Source organism: Anabas testudineus, chromosome 11 (assembly GCF_900324465.2).
Source record: "Anabas testudineus chromosome 11, fAnaTes1.2, whole genome shotgun sequence".
NCBI classification, from domain to species: Eukaryota; Metazoa; Chordata; class Actinopteri; order Anabantiformes; family Anabantidae; genus Anabas; species Anabas testudineus.
Window position 1 is genome coordinate 20,547,212 of NC_046620.1, and position 15,150 is coordinate 20,562,361.

At 40.6% G+C, this 15,150-nt stretch overlaps 1 protein-coding gene across 3 annotated transcripts in view; it reads left to right on the forward strand.

The window, feature by feature from the left end:
* thsd7aa (thrombospondin, type I, domain containing 7Aa) overlaps window positions 1-15,150 on the forward strand; it is an 89,388-nt gene that overhangs the window by 26,320 nt on the left and 47,918 nt on the right. For all 3 annotated transcript variants that reach the window (XR_003298069.1, XM_026349205.1, XM_026349206.1), the window contains exon 4: window positions 6,705-6,886. Coding sequence is in view for 2 of the 3 variants with exons in the window: in XM_026349205.1 (XP_026204990.1) it covers window positions 6,705-6,886 (182 nt within the window). In the remaining variant the exon portion in view is untranslated. The remainder of the gene's footprint in view (window positions 1-6,704; window positions 6,887-15,150) is intronic.

The following is a 15,150-nucleotide window of genomic DNA, read 5'->3' on the forward strand; positions in this document are numbered from 1 at the left end:
AAATTAAACAATACTTACTGAAGGGAGAATTAAGAAAAAAATACAGTGCATGCACATGTACTTATTTTTTGAGCAAGACAACTCTTAGTAATGACAACTTGGTAAAAACACTTTGGTAACATTTCATACACTTATAACCATAGGACAGACTCAAGAATATTCTTGATTACACATCATTGTAAGTAAGACACATTTATCTTGGACACCTTTATAATGCACCCACACCCAACTGGAACTTGTTCTCTTCTTGAGTCCAGATGCACATGTACTGTATGCCTGGGACTATTGCTCTTGCATTGGCTGGATGTGGGTTTACTGGTGATTTAGTCTGTTGCATTGTCTCTGCCGTTACAACTGGAGCTTGGATTTTAGTTCTCCCCTTTCCCCTTTTTTTGTTTTGTCAGTTCCCCTGGTTGCAGCTGAGTTAGCCAATATGCTAGTTGCTTGTTCTTTCAGCTCTTTCTTTTTTTTTTCCGCACTGCTCCACATGATGTACCACATGTCCAGAGAAGAATGGCCAGTCCAGTTTTATCAATCCCACAACTCCTTCCAGCTTCTTCCCGTTTTTTTAGTGTCCAATGTCTATGCTTTTTTGCCCATCTCAGTCTTTTGTTTATATTGGCCAGTCTGAGTTTTGGCTTTTTCTTGGCAATTCTGCTATGAAGGAGGTTCTTCCTACCTGTGACCATCAATCTTTATAATTCCTGTCTCCTCTGTAAGGGGACAGGGAACTGACAATTTCTTGTCATATATCCAATGTCATTCCACCCTGGACTATAACTATTGGTCTATTTTCATCCATCTTACATATTCTCTATATTTACTGAGTTTTCTGTATTTATGTTATTCTGTATTTGTGTTGCTGTGGATCCTTTCTGGTTGTGGTTCCTTTTCTTTCTGTCTGAGTTGAGAGTAACTGTAACAAGATGTAACAATTTCCCTCTGGGATTAAGTTTTTTGAATCTTGAATATTGAATCTTATGAAAGTTAACAATAATATTGCTTAGGTATCTATTCCTTTGTATTGTGCCTGTGTGTTTTACAATTGGGCAGCACTTTGGTGCATTGTTGCCTCACAGCAAGAAGGTCCCAGGTTCCAATCCACAGGTTGGCCAGGTGCCTTTCTGTGTGGAGTTTGCATGTTCTCCTCATGTATGGGTCCTTTCTGAGAATTCAGGCAAAACTCACACTAAGATCTAACTAGATGTTGAGATGAGTCTGTTTTCTGAAGCTTTGAAAGGATTGTTAGTGACTGTATTTGGGTTTATCCTGAAAACACTGTCTAACCTGTGGTTGAGTACTCCCCTTCAGTGTGTCATCCAGTGATGATGAAAATGTAGTTTTAAATAGGGTCTTTAAATACAAAATTCAGAAACAGTTAAAAGTTATAACGTTATGAACAATGTACCATTCCCATTAAATGGAGTGAACTACATGACGTACTACTGTGGGAGAACGTGTAAAAATTGTATTTATATAAAGTCTTAGTCTTAAACAAGCTTTGTTGCCCTCAAACAGAATCAGAATCTATTTTATTCTATCTATTAGTGATTGTCCCCACTGAGTCTGCCAGAAACCTGGGGCTGACCATTGATATCAACTGAGTTTTACCAACCACATCTTCTCATTGATGATCAACTGACCTTTACCGAACACATCTTCTCTGTCTCAAGACATTTACCGACCACATCTCCTCTGCCCCAAGGGCATGCAGATTTTTCCTTTTCAACATCAAAAGGTTTAGACCCTACCTTTTAGACTATTGTTCCTCATCGCTGTCCAATTTGGGCTTCTAAACATGTTTGTGTCCAAGTGCTTCCATTCTCACTATGCCTGAGTGTCCCAAATGCATCTCTTTTAACACCAGGATCTTAGTTTGGTTGGCATAATGACACGTGCCACATAACACACAGTTCTGCTCTGCTGATAATTAATTTCTCTGCATGTGGAATGCTTTCAGGTTTTCATCCATTTGGCTTCACTATCTTTCCATAATATACTTATGCACTCTAGAAAGCTCACAGTCTTTTCTACTTCACAGTCTTACACTATCCTGTAGATGTATAAGATGAGAGCCCATATTTGAATATGTGCAGCAGCCGTTATTTGTTTGTTTGTGGTAATCAGGTGTATGTGGTCAGTTAACAATTTAAAAGATCTCCCCCACAAATACAGATAGAATTTTATTATGCAAAAAACTAATACTAGGGCCTCTTTCTCTGTGAGTTTGGTTAAGTCTCTGCTTAACTTAATGTGTGTGAGGCATATGCTGTGGGATCAATTCCCTCTGGCAAGACACATTGAATGACTCCCACAGTACCACAAGCTGATGCATCACATGCTAAAGTCAGTGGCAATGTTGGGTCACAATGCATTAGCACTTGGTCACCTGTTAGCAGTTCCTTCCTTTTTGTTGCTTTTCCCCCTACTGCAAAGTTACTCCATCCCTAAGCAGCAAGTACAGTGGTTTCAAAAATTTACAATAACAAATTCTCAGGACCACTAATGAGATAATAAGGCAGTAGTTTATTTTCTTTTGTGCAAGGGTGTATGAATACACCAGCATAGCAGCTGACAGAAACATAATAAATTGCACACAAAAACATCTGGCCTCCCCTGAATGGTGGCTTTAACATCTTTAAGTGTCCCTAAATCATTGTAAATCAGGTCTGAGTGTACTTGAAATGACATTCATACTTGTATCTTTAGATTCAAAGAGAAGTTTAACATGCTGCACATATGTGGACCACAACTTACTTTCGGGTTTGAACTATTCGATCTTTCCCAGAAATATCCCATATTCCCTATATCCCAATACATACATGCACACACTATTACACTATTAGTGATACCATCAACTTGTAACCACTGTCCACACCTTGAAAACTATGGCAACACCCTAGAATCACAAATAGCATAATAGAATAAAGATAATGATAACAGTAATAATAAAAAGTAATAGAAAGCAAAGCATTATTAGTGTTGCAGCAACACTACAGCAACCACCACAATGGTGAGATGGGTGGGCAACGTGTGTGTTTGCATGCAAACATGCCACCGAGTGCCGCCAGTGACTCCGGCCAGAGTGACAAGAGTGGGACATGGCCATCATCCTATACTAGGTCTTACGGCAAGAAGAGACCTGGCTATCGGAGAAACCCCCTGCACCTAGGGCCAGGAAACCAGAGGTTGCAATTCCAGTGTCTGAGTCATCAGATGGTTTGACTTGAAAAAAAACTTGAACAAGTCCTTTTCCTTCCTCTCCGAACTTTTCCCACACAGTTTTTGCTTCTGTGCCCACCCGAGCTGCAGCCCTTCTGGTCTACTGTCACATTAATGTTGTGGTACAATCTATGTGTCCACCATCCACCATCAGGTTCTCCAACAACCCTCTGATCACAGTTCACAGCAGAGGTAAAGATGTTGTGAGCCTTGTACAACTAAGACTGCAAATTGTTGGAGAAGTTCAGAAGATTGAGAAAAATCTTCCTATGATCACGAAGCTAATGCAGACCACCTTTGCCCTGTGACGGAAAGAGGTCGTCTGTAATGACCTGCCTGGTGGTGACATTCTGGAACGCTGGCCTGCCCTTAAACTGGAGTCAAATGTTGTTCTTAATAACAAAAGACCACTCTGGTTGAGATCAGGCAGGCCGTTCCTCCCAATCTCTCCCCTTCAGGCTTCTCTGTCATTGCCTCCATGAGCATTGAAGTGCCCTAATAGAACTATGGAGTTCCCAGGTGTTGCCAGATATTCTGGACTGCTATTCAGTGCATACACACAGACAGCAGTCAGAGCTTTCCTCCCACACTGTAAAACCTGATAAGTTAATAGAACTCAAAAAATTAGTTGAAACTGATTACATAAGAAATGTACATAACTTGTTTTTATAAGTCCAAAAAACAAATGTTATCAAGTGAGTTCTACAAATTAGTTTTAATTGATACTAAATTGACTTTGTAAGTTCTAAATACTGCTTTTTATGCTTTGTTTTTAACTTGTTATTTTAAGTCCAGAATACACAATTAATTTAAGTATAGTTAACTCTTATATATCAATTACATGTTACTAAAAATAATTACCGTATTTTCCGCACTATAAATAAAATTTGTCAGAGTGAGAGTTGTGTATATTGATCTTTTTTAAGATAATTAGTTGCAGAGTGAGCGCTCTTTCCACTCTCTGTTCAATAGTACAGCTTTGACATATTTTCTCCCCGTCGGTAAATTAAGCTAGTTTCCACAGTAAAACGAACCGGGGAAGCCCCAGGACACATTGGAGAGACTATGTCTCTCGGCTGGCCTGGGAACGCCTCGGTGTCCCCCCGGAAGAGCTGGAGGAGGTGTCTAGGGAGAGGGAAGTCTGGGCATCTCTGCTTAAGCTGCTCCCCCCCGACCGGGCCCCGGATAAGCAGAAGAAAATGAATGAATGAATGAATGAATGAATGTTAATACTTACAAAGACAAATGCTTTCCAAGGCACTAACGTATAAAGCACACTCAGCATATACATGAACCAGTACGTTTTACTGTGGAAACTAAACTAGTTTAATTTACCGACGGAGCAAATACATCAAAGCTGTACTATTGAACAGAGTGGAAAGAGCGCTCACTCTGCAACTAATTATCTTAACAAAGATCAACTAAAATACACAACTCTCACTCTGACAAATTTTAAGAACAATACTATAATACTTTTTAGCTGCCTTTGTAACAACTTATTGTTATTAATTTATCACTGAAAGGCACAACACGGCCAGAGCACATCATCAACATCATTTTGGAGTGAACAGAGTTGTCAGAACGCTGGTTTGTAATCTATTAATAAAGTTTGACCGACCTATCTTACTGTTTCATTGACATTCCCTTTAGCGCAGCTCTATCTAATGTTGCATAACGTAACCCCAACCTCTACTGTAGCGTCTATTCTATGCGCCTTATAGTGCGGAAAATTCGGTAAGTAAAAGTACTTGCATGAAGGAAAAACATGACTTCTAATCACTTCTATTCATTTAGGTAAACAAATCTTCAGAAACTCCCATAACATTGTACTCTTTAGTTAAACAGTCCATGAATTTTAACCAGGTTGCTGGATTAGTCCAATTTATGAGAAAAAACAAACTCTCTTGTTGATAATTAAACGCAACTTCAATCTGAATGTGATGAAAATCTGAAGGTTTAATGATCACACCAGGCCTATTGCACGTTATTCTTTAGCGTAATGACATTTGTTTATATAAATGAACTGTTGCCTACACTATAAACAATGTGTTAACTTACATCCCACATCTTAAGAAATCTTGAGTCATCCTCATGCAGATATGCAGGAAGAGCTCGAAGGACAGCAGCACGTCTCACATCAACATCAATTTGATCCTTGAGTGTGAGAACAGAACTTGTTCAGCACAGATCTGTACAAAACATAAATTACATAGGTAGACTGTAGAAGAAAACTTGTGAATATTCTATAAATTGGTATTTTGCAAAGGTCTTGAGCCACCATGAGATTTGTTGCTTCGACTATGCTACTATGAGGGTAAATTTAAACAGCGTATGAAGCAAAAGTGAAAAGTTAATCTGGTTTTCTAAATTGTTGTTGTGTTGAAGTCCAGCAATTGGCTCAGCATCTGCGATGCTGATGCTTCCATAGTCCAAAGAATGTATGGTCTGTGTTGAAAAACCACACATAGCCGAATATTAGAATATATATATTTGAACATTTGTTTTTAGTTGTTTAATGTAAAAACAGAGATAAATTACCAAAATATATCTAATGGTGGCTGAAGACATAAAAAACATCTTTATACTAGCAAAATTCATATGTCAGGTTTTAAGTGAAACTGACCAAGATACTGTTGACACAAATAATTATATTTACCTAGACAAATAGATGAAGTAAGAACAACATTTGTACCTGTGACTCCAGTTTAAGGGCAGGCCAACGTTCCAGAATGTCACCAACAGGCAGGTCATCACAGACGACCTCTTTTCGTCGCAGGGCAAAGGTGGTCTGCGTTAGCTTCGTGATCATAGGAAGATTTTTCTCACTCTTCTGAACTTCTCCAACAATTTGCAGTCTCAGTTGTTAAAGGCTCACAGCATCTTCACTTCTTGGGAAGTTAGGAAGGAAATTCACTTCTGCCCTCTTTGGTCTTTTAATTAAATTTACCCTAAGAATTTGACCAGTATAAACTTAAAAATAAAAAAACATTTAGCCGGGGGCTTATGAATATCCCCACACCCACCTGGCGACTTTTACTTTGGGAAACTTTGGAAAAGGATAGTCCTTGATTACATATCTTTATTTTAAAATGGCTTTAAATGAAGTACACAAATAATAAATAAACAAGCATTGTTACATTAAGATAAGTTAATAAATAACAATGCACCAACCCCAACTAACTAAGTAAATGCAATAGTTTCAGATGAGATTGAGTGTCTTACTTGCCAACCTTGAGGCCTAGAAAATCTGCAGGATTTCCACACTGATATAAAAATGTGTCCAAAAATGTAGAATTTACACAAGACAAAGCATTCCAACCCCCTGCCTTTAAAACTGGTGTTGATATATAACATTTAAAAGAACATTTATTTATTTGACAAGTTGTATTATAAAATTCTAATAAATTTAATTTTTAAGAAAGGATTATATTTTATTGATATACTGTGTCATGCCAACCCCTTTTGTTTCCACATCTATCCAGTTACAGCTGGAAAACCACAGAATGGACAGAGTGTAGAGTGGATGTCCTACTGAGCCAACAGGACCGCCGGCGTGGAAACCAGACAGGGTTGTGTGGAGGTGGGATTCAGACCCGTGAGGTCTACTGTGTCCAAACCAGTACTGACACACCACTCAACCTCAGCTCAATCAGGCCCAAAGAAGGTAACTTTCCTAGCATGCATTCTTCTTTTGTCTCTCTTGTTCTTTTGTCTCTCTTGTATTGCACCTTGAGAGAATGAATACCTCAATAGAATCCTTCGTTATTGGACATATGAATACTAGTGTTAATGATGCCCGCTCTTTATTTGGCAGTCATTTAGGGAAGTTTTGCCCTGAGGGCACTTTGATTAGGTGGTCAAGGTGTTCTTATCAGAAAATAATAACATCAGTGAAACTTTGTGCATGATGCCTTAATGATATGTAATATACAGCTGATGCTTCTTTAGATGCAATGGAGATAAATTGTGATTTTGCAGCTACTGGCCCTTTACCCATCCATTATCCTTATCGTAAGTGGAATTATTAAGTGAAGAGCTGAAATTAGCTAAATTCTGAAAATGCCATTAATCTCCATTATACACAGAAAAAAAAAGACAAGATGTTAAAGTTTTACAATTAATTATGTTCAAAATGCCACCTTAAATTTGATGTGATATTTGGTGTTTCTGTGTGATTTTATATCATCCTTTGCACATGGACAACTTCTTCAAAGCACATCCACTTCAGTAATACGAGAAAATCTAACAACCTTCTGCACGCTTAGAGGGTGACATTGCAGGACAGTTTGCTCAAAACAGGTCAGGACATGTTCAGTAGTAGCTGTATAGGTTCAAGATGGCGGCGCGCACAGACGCAGCAGCTCACTGCTCCTCACGAACGGTGCTTTATTTTCTTTATTTACTTTGTGTGTATGTTTGTTTTGGTGTGCTACTTTTTGGGAAAACCACCGGATGCTGGGCACAGTACATATACAGTCGTCAGGATCTTCTGGGCTTGGGTTTAAGCTGTGAAATGATTATTACATCGGACTTCCACCGCTCCCACGACATCCCAGAGGGCATAGTGAGACACTAGGGGTCTCCGTGGATGGTCCTCCCCAGCGGCAAGCCCAAGAGGAAACGTAAACAAAGGAAGCAAAAACGGGGCTGCAGGGGTGGCCCGCTAGTGCGGCTGAAGAGACAACCATTTAAGCCGCCGCTTCCCAGCCTTTTCCTCTCCAACACCAGATCCATTGTGAACAAAATTGACGAGCTGAGGCTGAAGAATGCAACCAACAAGTGTTTCCGTGACTGTTGTGTTGTATTAATCACAGAGACTTGGCTGAATCACTCCATACCGGACTCGGCTATCGAGTTAGCAGGCCGCACGGTTTACCGCCACGACAGGAACGGTGACTCCGGTAAGAGCAGAGGAGGAGGGCTATGTGTCTACCTCAATGACAACTGGTGCAGAAATGCAACGACTGTAGACAGCTACTGTTCCCCAGATGTGGAATATCTGATTGTTAAATGCAGACCCTTCTACATTGCTCGAGAGTGTACCGTTGTCATGGTAACGGCCGTATACGTACCTCCTGATGCTAATGCTAGCGTAGCCATGGAGGTGCTGCACAATGCAATAAGCAGAACTCTCATCCTGACGCAGTGCATATCATAGCTGGGGACTTCAATCATGCTGATTTAAAGTTAGTACTCCCCAAATTTGATCAGCACATTAAATGCGCTACAAGGGGTGCAAACACACTGGACAAAGCCTACAGCAACATCCAAAAAGGCTACAGAGCAACCCCTCTACCACATCTGGGTTTGTCTGATCACACGTCCTTGTTGCTGATTCCAGCTTACACCCCCGTCAGGAGGAGAGCCCCTCCAGTGACAAAGACTGTTAAAACATGGCCGGAGGGCGCTTCACAACAGCTGCAGGACTGCTTTGAGGAGACAGACTGGAATGTGTTCGCACACCAGGACCTTGAGGAGCATACTACATCTGTGCTCTCTTACATCAACTTCTGCGTTGACAACGTCACCGTGGTCAAACGTCACCGGGTGTACTCCGATCGGAAACCCTGGATGACTAAAGAGGTCCAGGTCCTGCTGAAGCAACGTGATGTTGCCTTCAGATATGGTGACAAAGCGCAATACAGTGCAGCCAGGGCTAACCTTAAAAGAGGCATCAGAGAGGCCAAGGCAGCTTATAAGAGGAGGATTGAGGACCACTTCAGAGACAACAACACACGACAGGTGTGGCAGGGGGTCCAGCACCTAACCAACCACAAGTCCTGCAACACCATGACGGCTGTGGGTGATGTTGTGCTCGCAGAGGAGTTAAACCACTTCTTTGCGCGCTTCGGGGTGGACAGACCTGGGACAGCTGAAGCCCATACTTCAGACTGCAGCAGCTTCAGTCTCACAGTGCAGGAGCATGAAGTGCGGTGTATGCTGAGGGCAGTGAACCCCAGGAAGGCTGCGGGACCGGACGGTGTGACTGGGAAGGTCCTCAGGGAGTGTGCAAACCAGCTGGCTGGGGTCTTCACCAACATTTTCAACTCCTCACTGTCTCAGTCCTACATCCCACAATGCCTGAAGTCAGCCACAATCATCCCACTGCCTAAAAAGACCTCCATCAGCAGCCTCAATGACTACCGACCAGTAGCTCTGACACCTGTCATAATGAAGTGTTTTGAGAAACTGGTCCGACGTCACATCATGTCCTACCTCCCACCACACTCGACCCACTACAGTTTGCATACAGAGCTAACAGATCGACAGAGGACGCCGTCGTCACAGCGCTGCACACCACCATTTCACACCTGGAAACACAAGGGTGTTATGCTAGGCTGCTCTTCGTCGACTTTAGCTCTGCCTTTAACACAATAATACCGTACAGACTGTCAGCAAAATTGTTGGACATTGGACTTCCTCCCACCACTTGCTGTTGGATCAGAGACTTTCTCTCTGACAGCGTACAGAGAGTCAGAGTGGGTCCTCATCTCTCCACAGCCCTGAGACTAAACACCGGTTCCCCACAAGGCTGTGTGCTGAGTCCTCTGCTGTACACCCTGTACACGTATGACTGTGTCAGCACACACCCAGACAATGTCGTCATTAAGTTTGCCGATGACACAACTGTGGTGGGGCTCATCTCTGGCGGTGATGAAACGGCATACAGGGATGAGATCCAGAGGCTGGTGGGGTGGTGTGAAGACAACAACTTGGTCCTAAACACCTCAAAAACAAAAGAAGTGATCGTGGACCTCAGGAGGAAGAAGTCAGATCTGCAGTCCATTGTCATTAATGGGGAGTGTGTGAAGAGGGTGCCAAGCTTCAAGTACCTTGGTGTGCACATAGATGAAGACCTCCAATGGAGCTCCAATACCGCAGAGGTAATGAAAAAGGCTCAACAGTGTCTTCACTTCCTGAGGATCCTCAGGAGGGTCAACCTGAAGAGAGAGCTGCTGGTTGCCTTCTACCGTTGCTCCATTGAGAGTGTGCTAACATACTGCATCTCCGTGTGGTTTTCAAGCTGCACCATGGCACAAAAAAAGGTTCTACAAAGGGTCATAAACACTGCCCAAAAGATCATTGGCCACCCTCTTCCCTCACTGAAGGACCTCTACAGCACCCGATGTCTTAGGAGGGCACGCAACATCCTGAAAGACTGCACACACCCGGGACACCGGGTGTTTAAATGGTTGCCCTCTGGAAAAAGACTCAGGGTGCTGAGGTCACGGACCAACATACTCAGAGACAGTTTCTACAATAGAGCAATAGCCCTCATGAACACACACACACATCTGGTTTAGTTTTTCTAGAAGAATGTAGATTGTATATTCTGTATATACAGCTGGTGTGCATGTGTATATTTGTATATATAATTGTGTATATATATATATGAATATATGTATATATATTTAAATACTTTTTGTATGAAAGGTAATTGTAAGTTGTTTTATTATTATTATGTTGTTGTTATCTTCTCTCTCCTTGCACCAATGTGGGACAGTTTGCAATTTCGTTGTACTGTTGTACCAAGTGTGACTGTACAATGACAATAAAGCTTTATCTTATCTTATCTTATCTTACTTTGAATGGACAAGAGGCAGACGACTATTTAGCATTTTTTGGGCTAGTTTCATGCACTTGAGCTAAAATAAGTTACTAATAGGCCAATGCCAGTTCATAACTTTTGTGGTTAGAAACCTGTTTCTTTTTACTGAAACTGTGGCACATTTGTGACTTCTTTGCATTATTCTAAAGCCAGCACACACTTAGTGACTGTACAGCCCATTATTTAATGTGGTTAAAACTGGTTAAACCTAGCTGGAATGGATCAGTGCCAGTCTGCCTAAGTCTATTTTGTGATCCAGAACCAGTTGCTGCCTGTTGTTCTCATAAAGATTTTTTAAAACACATTTGATGTTTAGCACTGACATCAGCGACAGATGAAAGTCCTTACCTGAAGTTTGTTTTACAAAGTTACTGTACCTGTATCATTGTCCTGTGTAATTACCTGTACATACAACCCCTTTTTCTAAATAAAAACTCACTGCACTCAGCTAGAAGAGTATACTCTAATGTGCTCTCTCTCTATACAGTCAAAAGTATTTAGTGTGAACTTTAGATCCAGAAAGTTTTTATTATGGGTAGGTGTGTGTGTGCTGTGGCTGGACACTCAAATTATGTAAATAATGTTAGTTATACAGTTAGTCATACTATTGTTGTATCAGATGATGTTGAAATCTTGAAAATATCATCCCAGTTCATTTAATTGTATATAATTCTATACAATGATGAGAATGATATACAGTTATTTTCTTTGTATGGTGAAGAATGTATGTATAAAATTTCAACTCCGACCGATTTCAAAAAGGACATGAAAAACTACAACTGGTTAAAAAGATTTATTTTAAGAAGCTAGAATAAGGGAGATCAGTGTCCAGGTCCCATCACAAGCAGAGACAAGAAATAAAGGCTGGATATGTCTTTGGATGAAGTGGCATGATCTAGTGGAGACCAAATAGTTTCAGATCTGCTCTACATCTGTTTTTACTTCTTCTGCGTCTTGTTCTTTTGTTGCCTGCTGCAAAAGGCCGCCCACCCTGAGCCTAGTTCTGCTGGAGGTTTCTTCAGTTAAAGGGAGTTTTTCCTTTCCACTGTTGCCTAGTGCTTGCTAAAGGGGGGTTGTTGGGTTTTCCATATGATTCTGTATACAGTTATATTTCGTAAGGTGGTTGGTTTGGTTTGGATGGATGTTTGACTTTGTAGTTTTCTTTAGACCCCATCTCAATCTGACCAGTGTTGGCCTTATTAGCCGTATGTCGTCATTTCACTGCTATGGGTGTTAAGTGGTGTCTGGCAAACAACATGGGCTATATAGATAATTGGAAATTTTTTGGGAAAAACTGTGCTAACTAGAAGAGGCGGCATGCCCAGGACACTGAAACACAGTTTCCTTACAGTCCAATTAAAAGACTGTACCTGACTGTTCCTTTTCATTGCAATGCATATGTGTATTTGAATGTAATTTGTGTTATCATTATTGCTATTGGTTTATAAATAATATTTTATTGGGATATTTAAGAAAAGTTACAGATTTACCTTGTTTACTTTATTACATATATTGTCTTTATTTTTACTGTTAAAGTATTATCAATGAGTCACTTGTTGAAATTAAGTTGTACTAAAAATACTATTAATCACAGAGGTTGTAATTGATTTGATTGATTTTTTTATCGCTTGACAGCAGCAGTAAAGATAATTAAACATAATACATTACATTCATGGAGTTCAACTAAAATCTCACAAGCTGTTTGGGTTATTACATATGTGCATCCCTTCACTTGTCAGTGCACCTGCATCAACGTTTTTTATACCAGTGATGTTTTTCAATACAAATACTTTGAGTCAGTCTAAATTACATGATATAACCCTGTGATAAGGCTACTTCAGAAGGCTTGAGTAGCTTTTGTCTCTCACCAAAGCTCTATGGCACAAACAAACTCTTCTTTTGTGCCTGGCTTTGCCTCTTTTTGGATGTAGTGCTTTCAGTGTACTTTCAGGGACTGCCACACACGCTTGATAGGGTTCAAATCTGGTGACTCTGGTGGAGTTCTCACCCATTAATTCCCTCTGCGGCAGTGACAGAGGCTGCAGCAGTGTGCTTTGCATTGTTGTCTCAAAAAAAGCAGTGATAAGATCCAAAATGAGCACTGATGTATGGCGATGCGCTTTGATGATAACTGTTTCAGACTATTAACGGTCCATAATTCCCTCAATGACCATGGATCCTGGTCCACCTCATGAAATAGTTTCCCAGACATGGACCGTTAGAACCAAATGATAGGCGCTCTAAGCTATAACGATTCCCCATTATTTTATAGCAATCTGCATGCTGAGGGACCTGTCCGGCTCATAAAAAATAAAAGATGTGAGAAATGCATGCAATATATTAGAAAGGTTTTATAACAGGCAACTACACACTACAGTGTTTCAACATAGCCTATTTATTTGGTGATTGCCTTCAGTGATGATAATAACATTTACATTCAGTCATTTGGCACATGCTCTAATCAAGGGCTGTCAAACTCAAATTCGCAGTGGGCCAAAATTAAAAACTGAGAGGAAGTTGCGGGCCAAACTTTAGTTGCGCGTAAACATTGAATCTGGAGCAAGCAAAGCTTAATATTATAAACAAATGAGAAATTACATTTGAAATAAAAGTCATCAGTGGTATTCATTTCTTATTATGTCTCTATCTGTAGTCTTTCGAGTTCCTTTTTAATCAAAATCTTTTTTCTCACAGGCCAACAACAAAAAAAAACAAAAATAAAAATAATTCACTTCAATCTTTCAACTATTAACAGTCCATGCCTTGGAGTAGAAAAAGTGTATAAAGACAGCATCATTCAAGTTCAGTTTGCTAAACTCTGATTTACACTGATGCACATTGGTTCAAGTCAGATTCCTGGCATCTCTTCTTAGATGTCTGGGGTTCGGCTCTGAGCTGAGGAAATCCTCAAGATTGAGTGAAGGTGTTCATCAGTGAGACGACTCCTGAGTGATGTTTTGTTCATTTTCATCAACAAAGATATGTGCTGCAGAACATAGAGAGCATTCGAGCAGCGTGGCCACGGACCGCGGGTAGTTTATCCGGGAGGAAACATGGAAACTGGTTGGTTGGTGCGCTTTCCACGTCAACCGCAAACGGATTACTGAACAGTTCAAATCTGCATTTCTGGGGTTCAAAGTTGGCAATTCACTGGGTAAACTCTGCGTGGAGTATGCTGAGATTTTTGTGCACTTGGCCTCTTTCATTTGGCCATTTTTGAGGAGGGGTGGATTAAGTTTCGAGGTGACTAGTTGCATGGATTCTAATGATTGTCAACAGAGAAGGAGGGGGTGCTTACCGGTCTCGACTGACGCGCCAACACACTAACAAAACATTCTGGGATTTGTAGTATCAGAGGTGTATGCACTGTACTCTGGGGGGCAGCTCTGATACACATTTGATATTTATATCTTGCGGGCCAAATATAATTGCACTGGGGTCTGAGTTTGACACCCCTGCTGTAAGGAATCTTATCTTTGACCAGAATATCACCTTTACTCCATACATAAAAGACATATCTAGAACCACCTTCTTCTGCCTGATGAATATTGCTAAAATTAGGAGCATTCTGTCTCAAAGTGATGCCCGAAAAACTAGTCCATGTATTTGATTTGACTGCTGTAATTCATTATTAATAGTTTGTCCCAATAACTCCTTAAAAAGCCTCCAGTTAATGCAAAATGCTACAACCAGAGTTCAGATTTGTGAGGCATACACCCACTCTACATTTAAGACTAGACTTAAAATGTTTTTGATAAAGCTTATAGTTAGAGATGGATCATGTGACTCTAAACCACCAAATGTAAAACCCTTTCGTAAAGCAGGCAGTAACATGCCTTGAGTCCTCAACTTGAAAGAAACTAGAGCTCTGGTGGTGAAGATGCTCAATTCAACAAAGAGGGAGGAGTACGAATAGGCTATTGTTCTCCCAAAAAGGTTAAAGGATCATATGTATGATAATCATAATAATGATTGATATTTTGTTAATCCCTTGGGGAAATTCTTTGTGGACAGGCTGCCCCCTTGAGTGAGTGCGCAGACGTGAGCCTTGCTGCAGCAGATTTACCCCTGTTCTCATGTTGTGATGTCTTTTTCTGTATTTTATCTTATTATTTTTATTACTTTTTTGTAGATAAGTTACTAGTTTTGAAATTAAGTTTTACCCTCTCAGATCATGTTGTTCGAGAGAGTTTTTCTCTCCGTTTTTACCTTTGGTTTCATACTCTCACCAATCCGAAAGACCGGAGCGCAACAGCTGCTCCATCACCATGGAGCCAGCTCCTTTGTTTACACCCGGGATCAGCTGATCTTACTGAGGA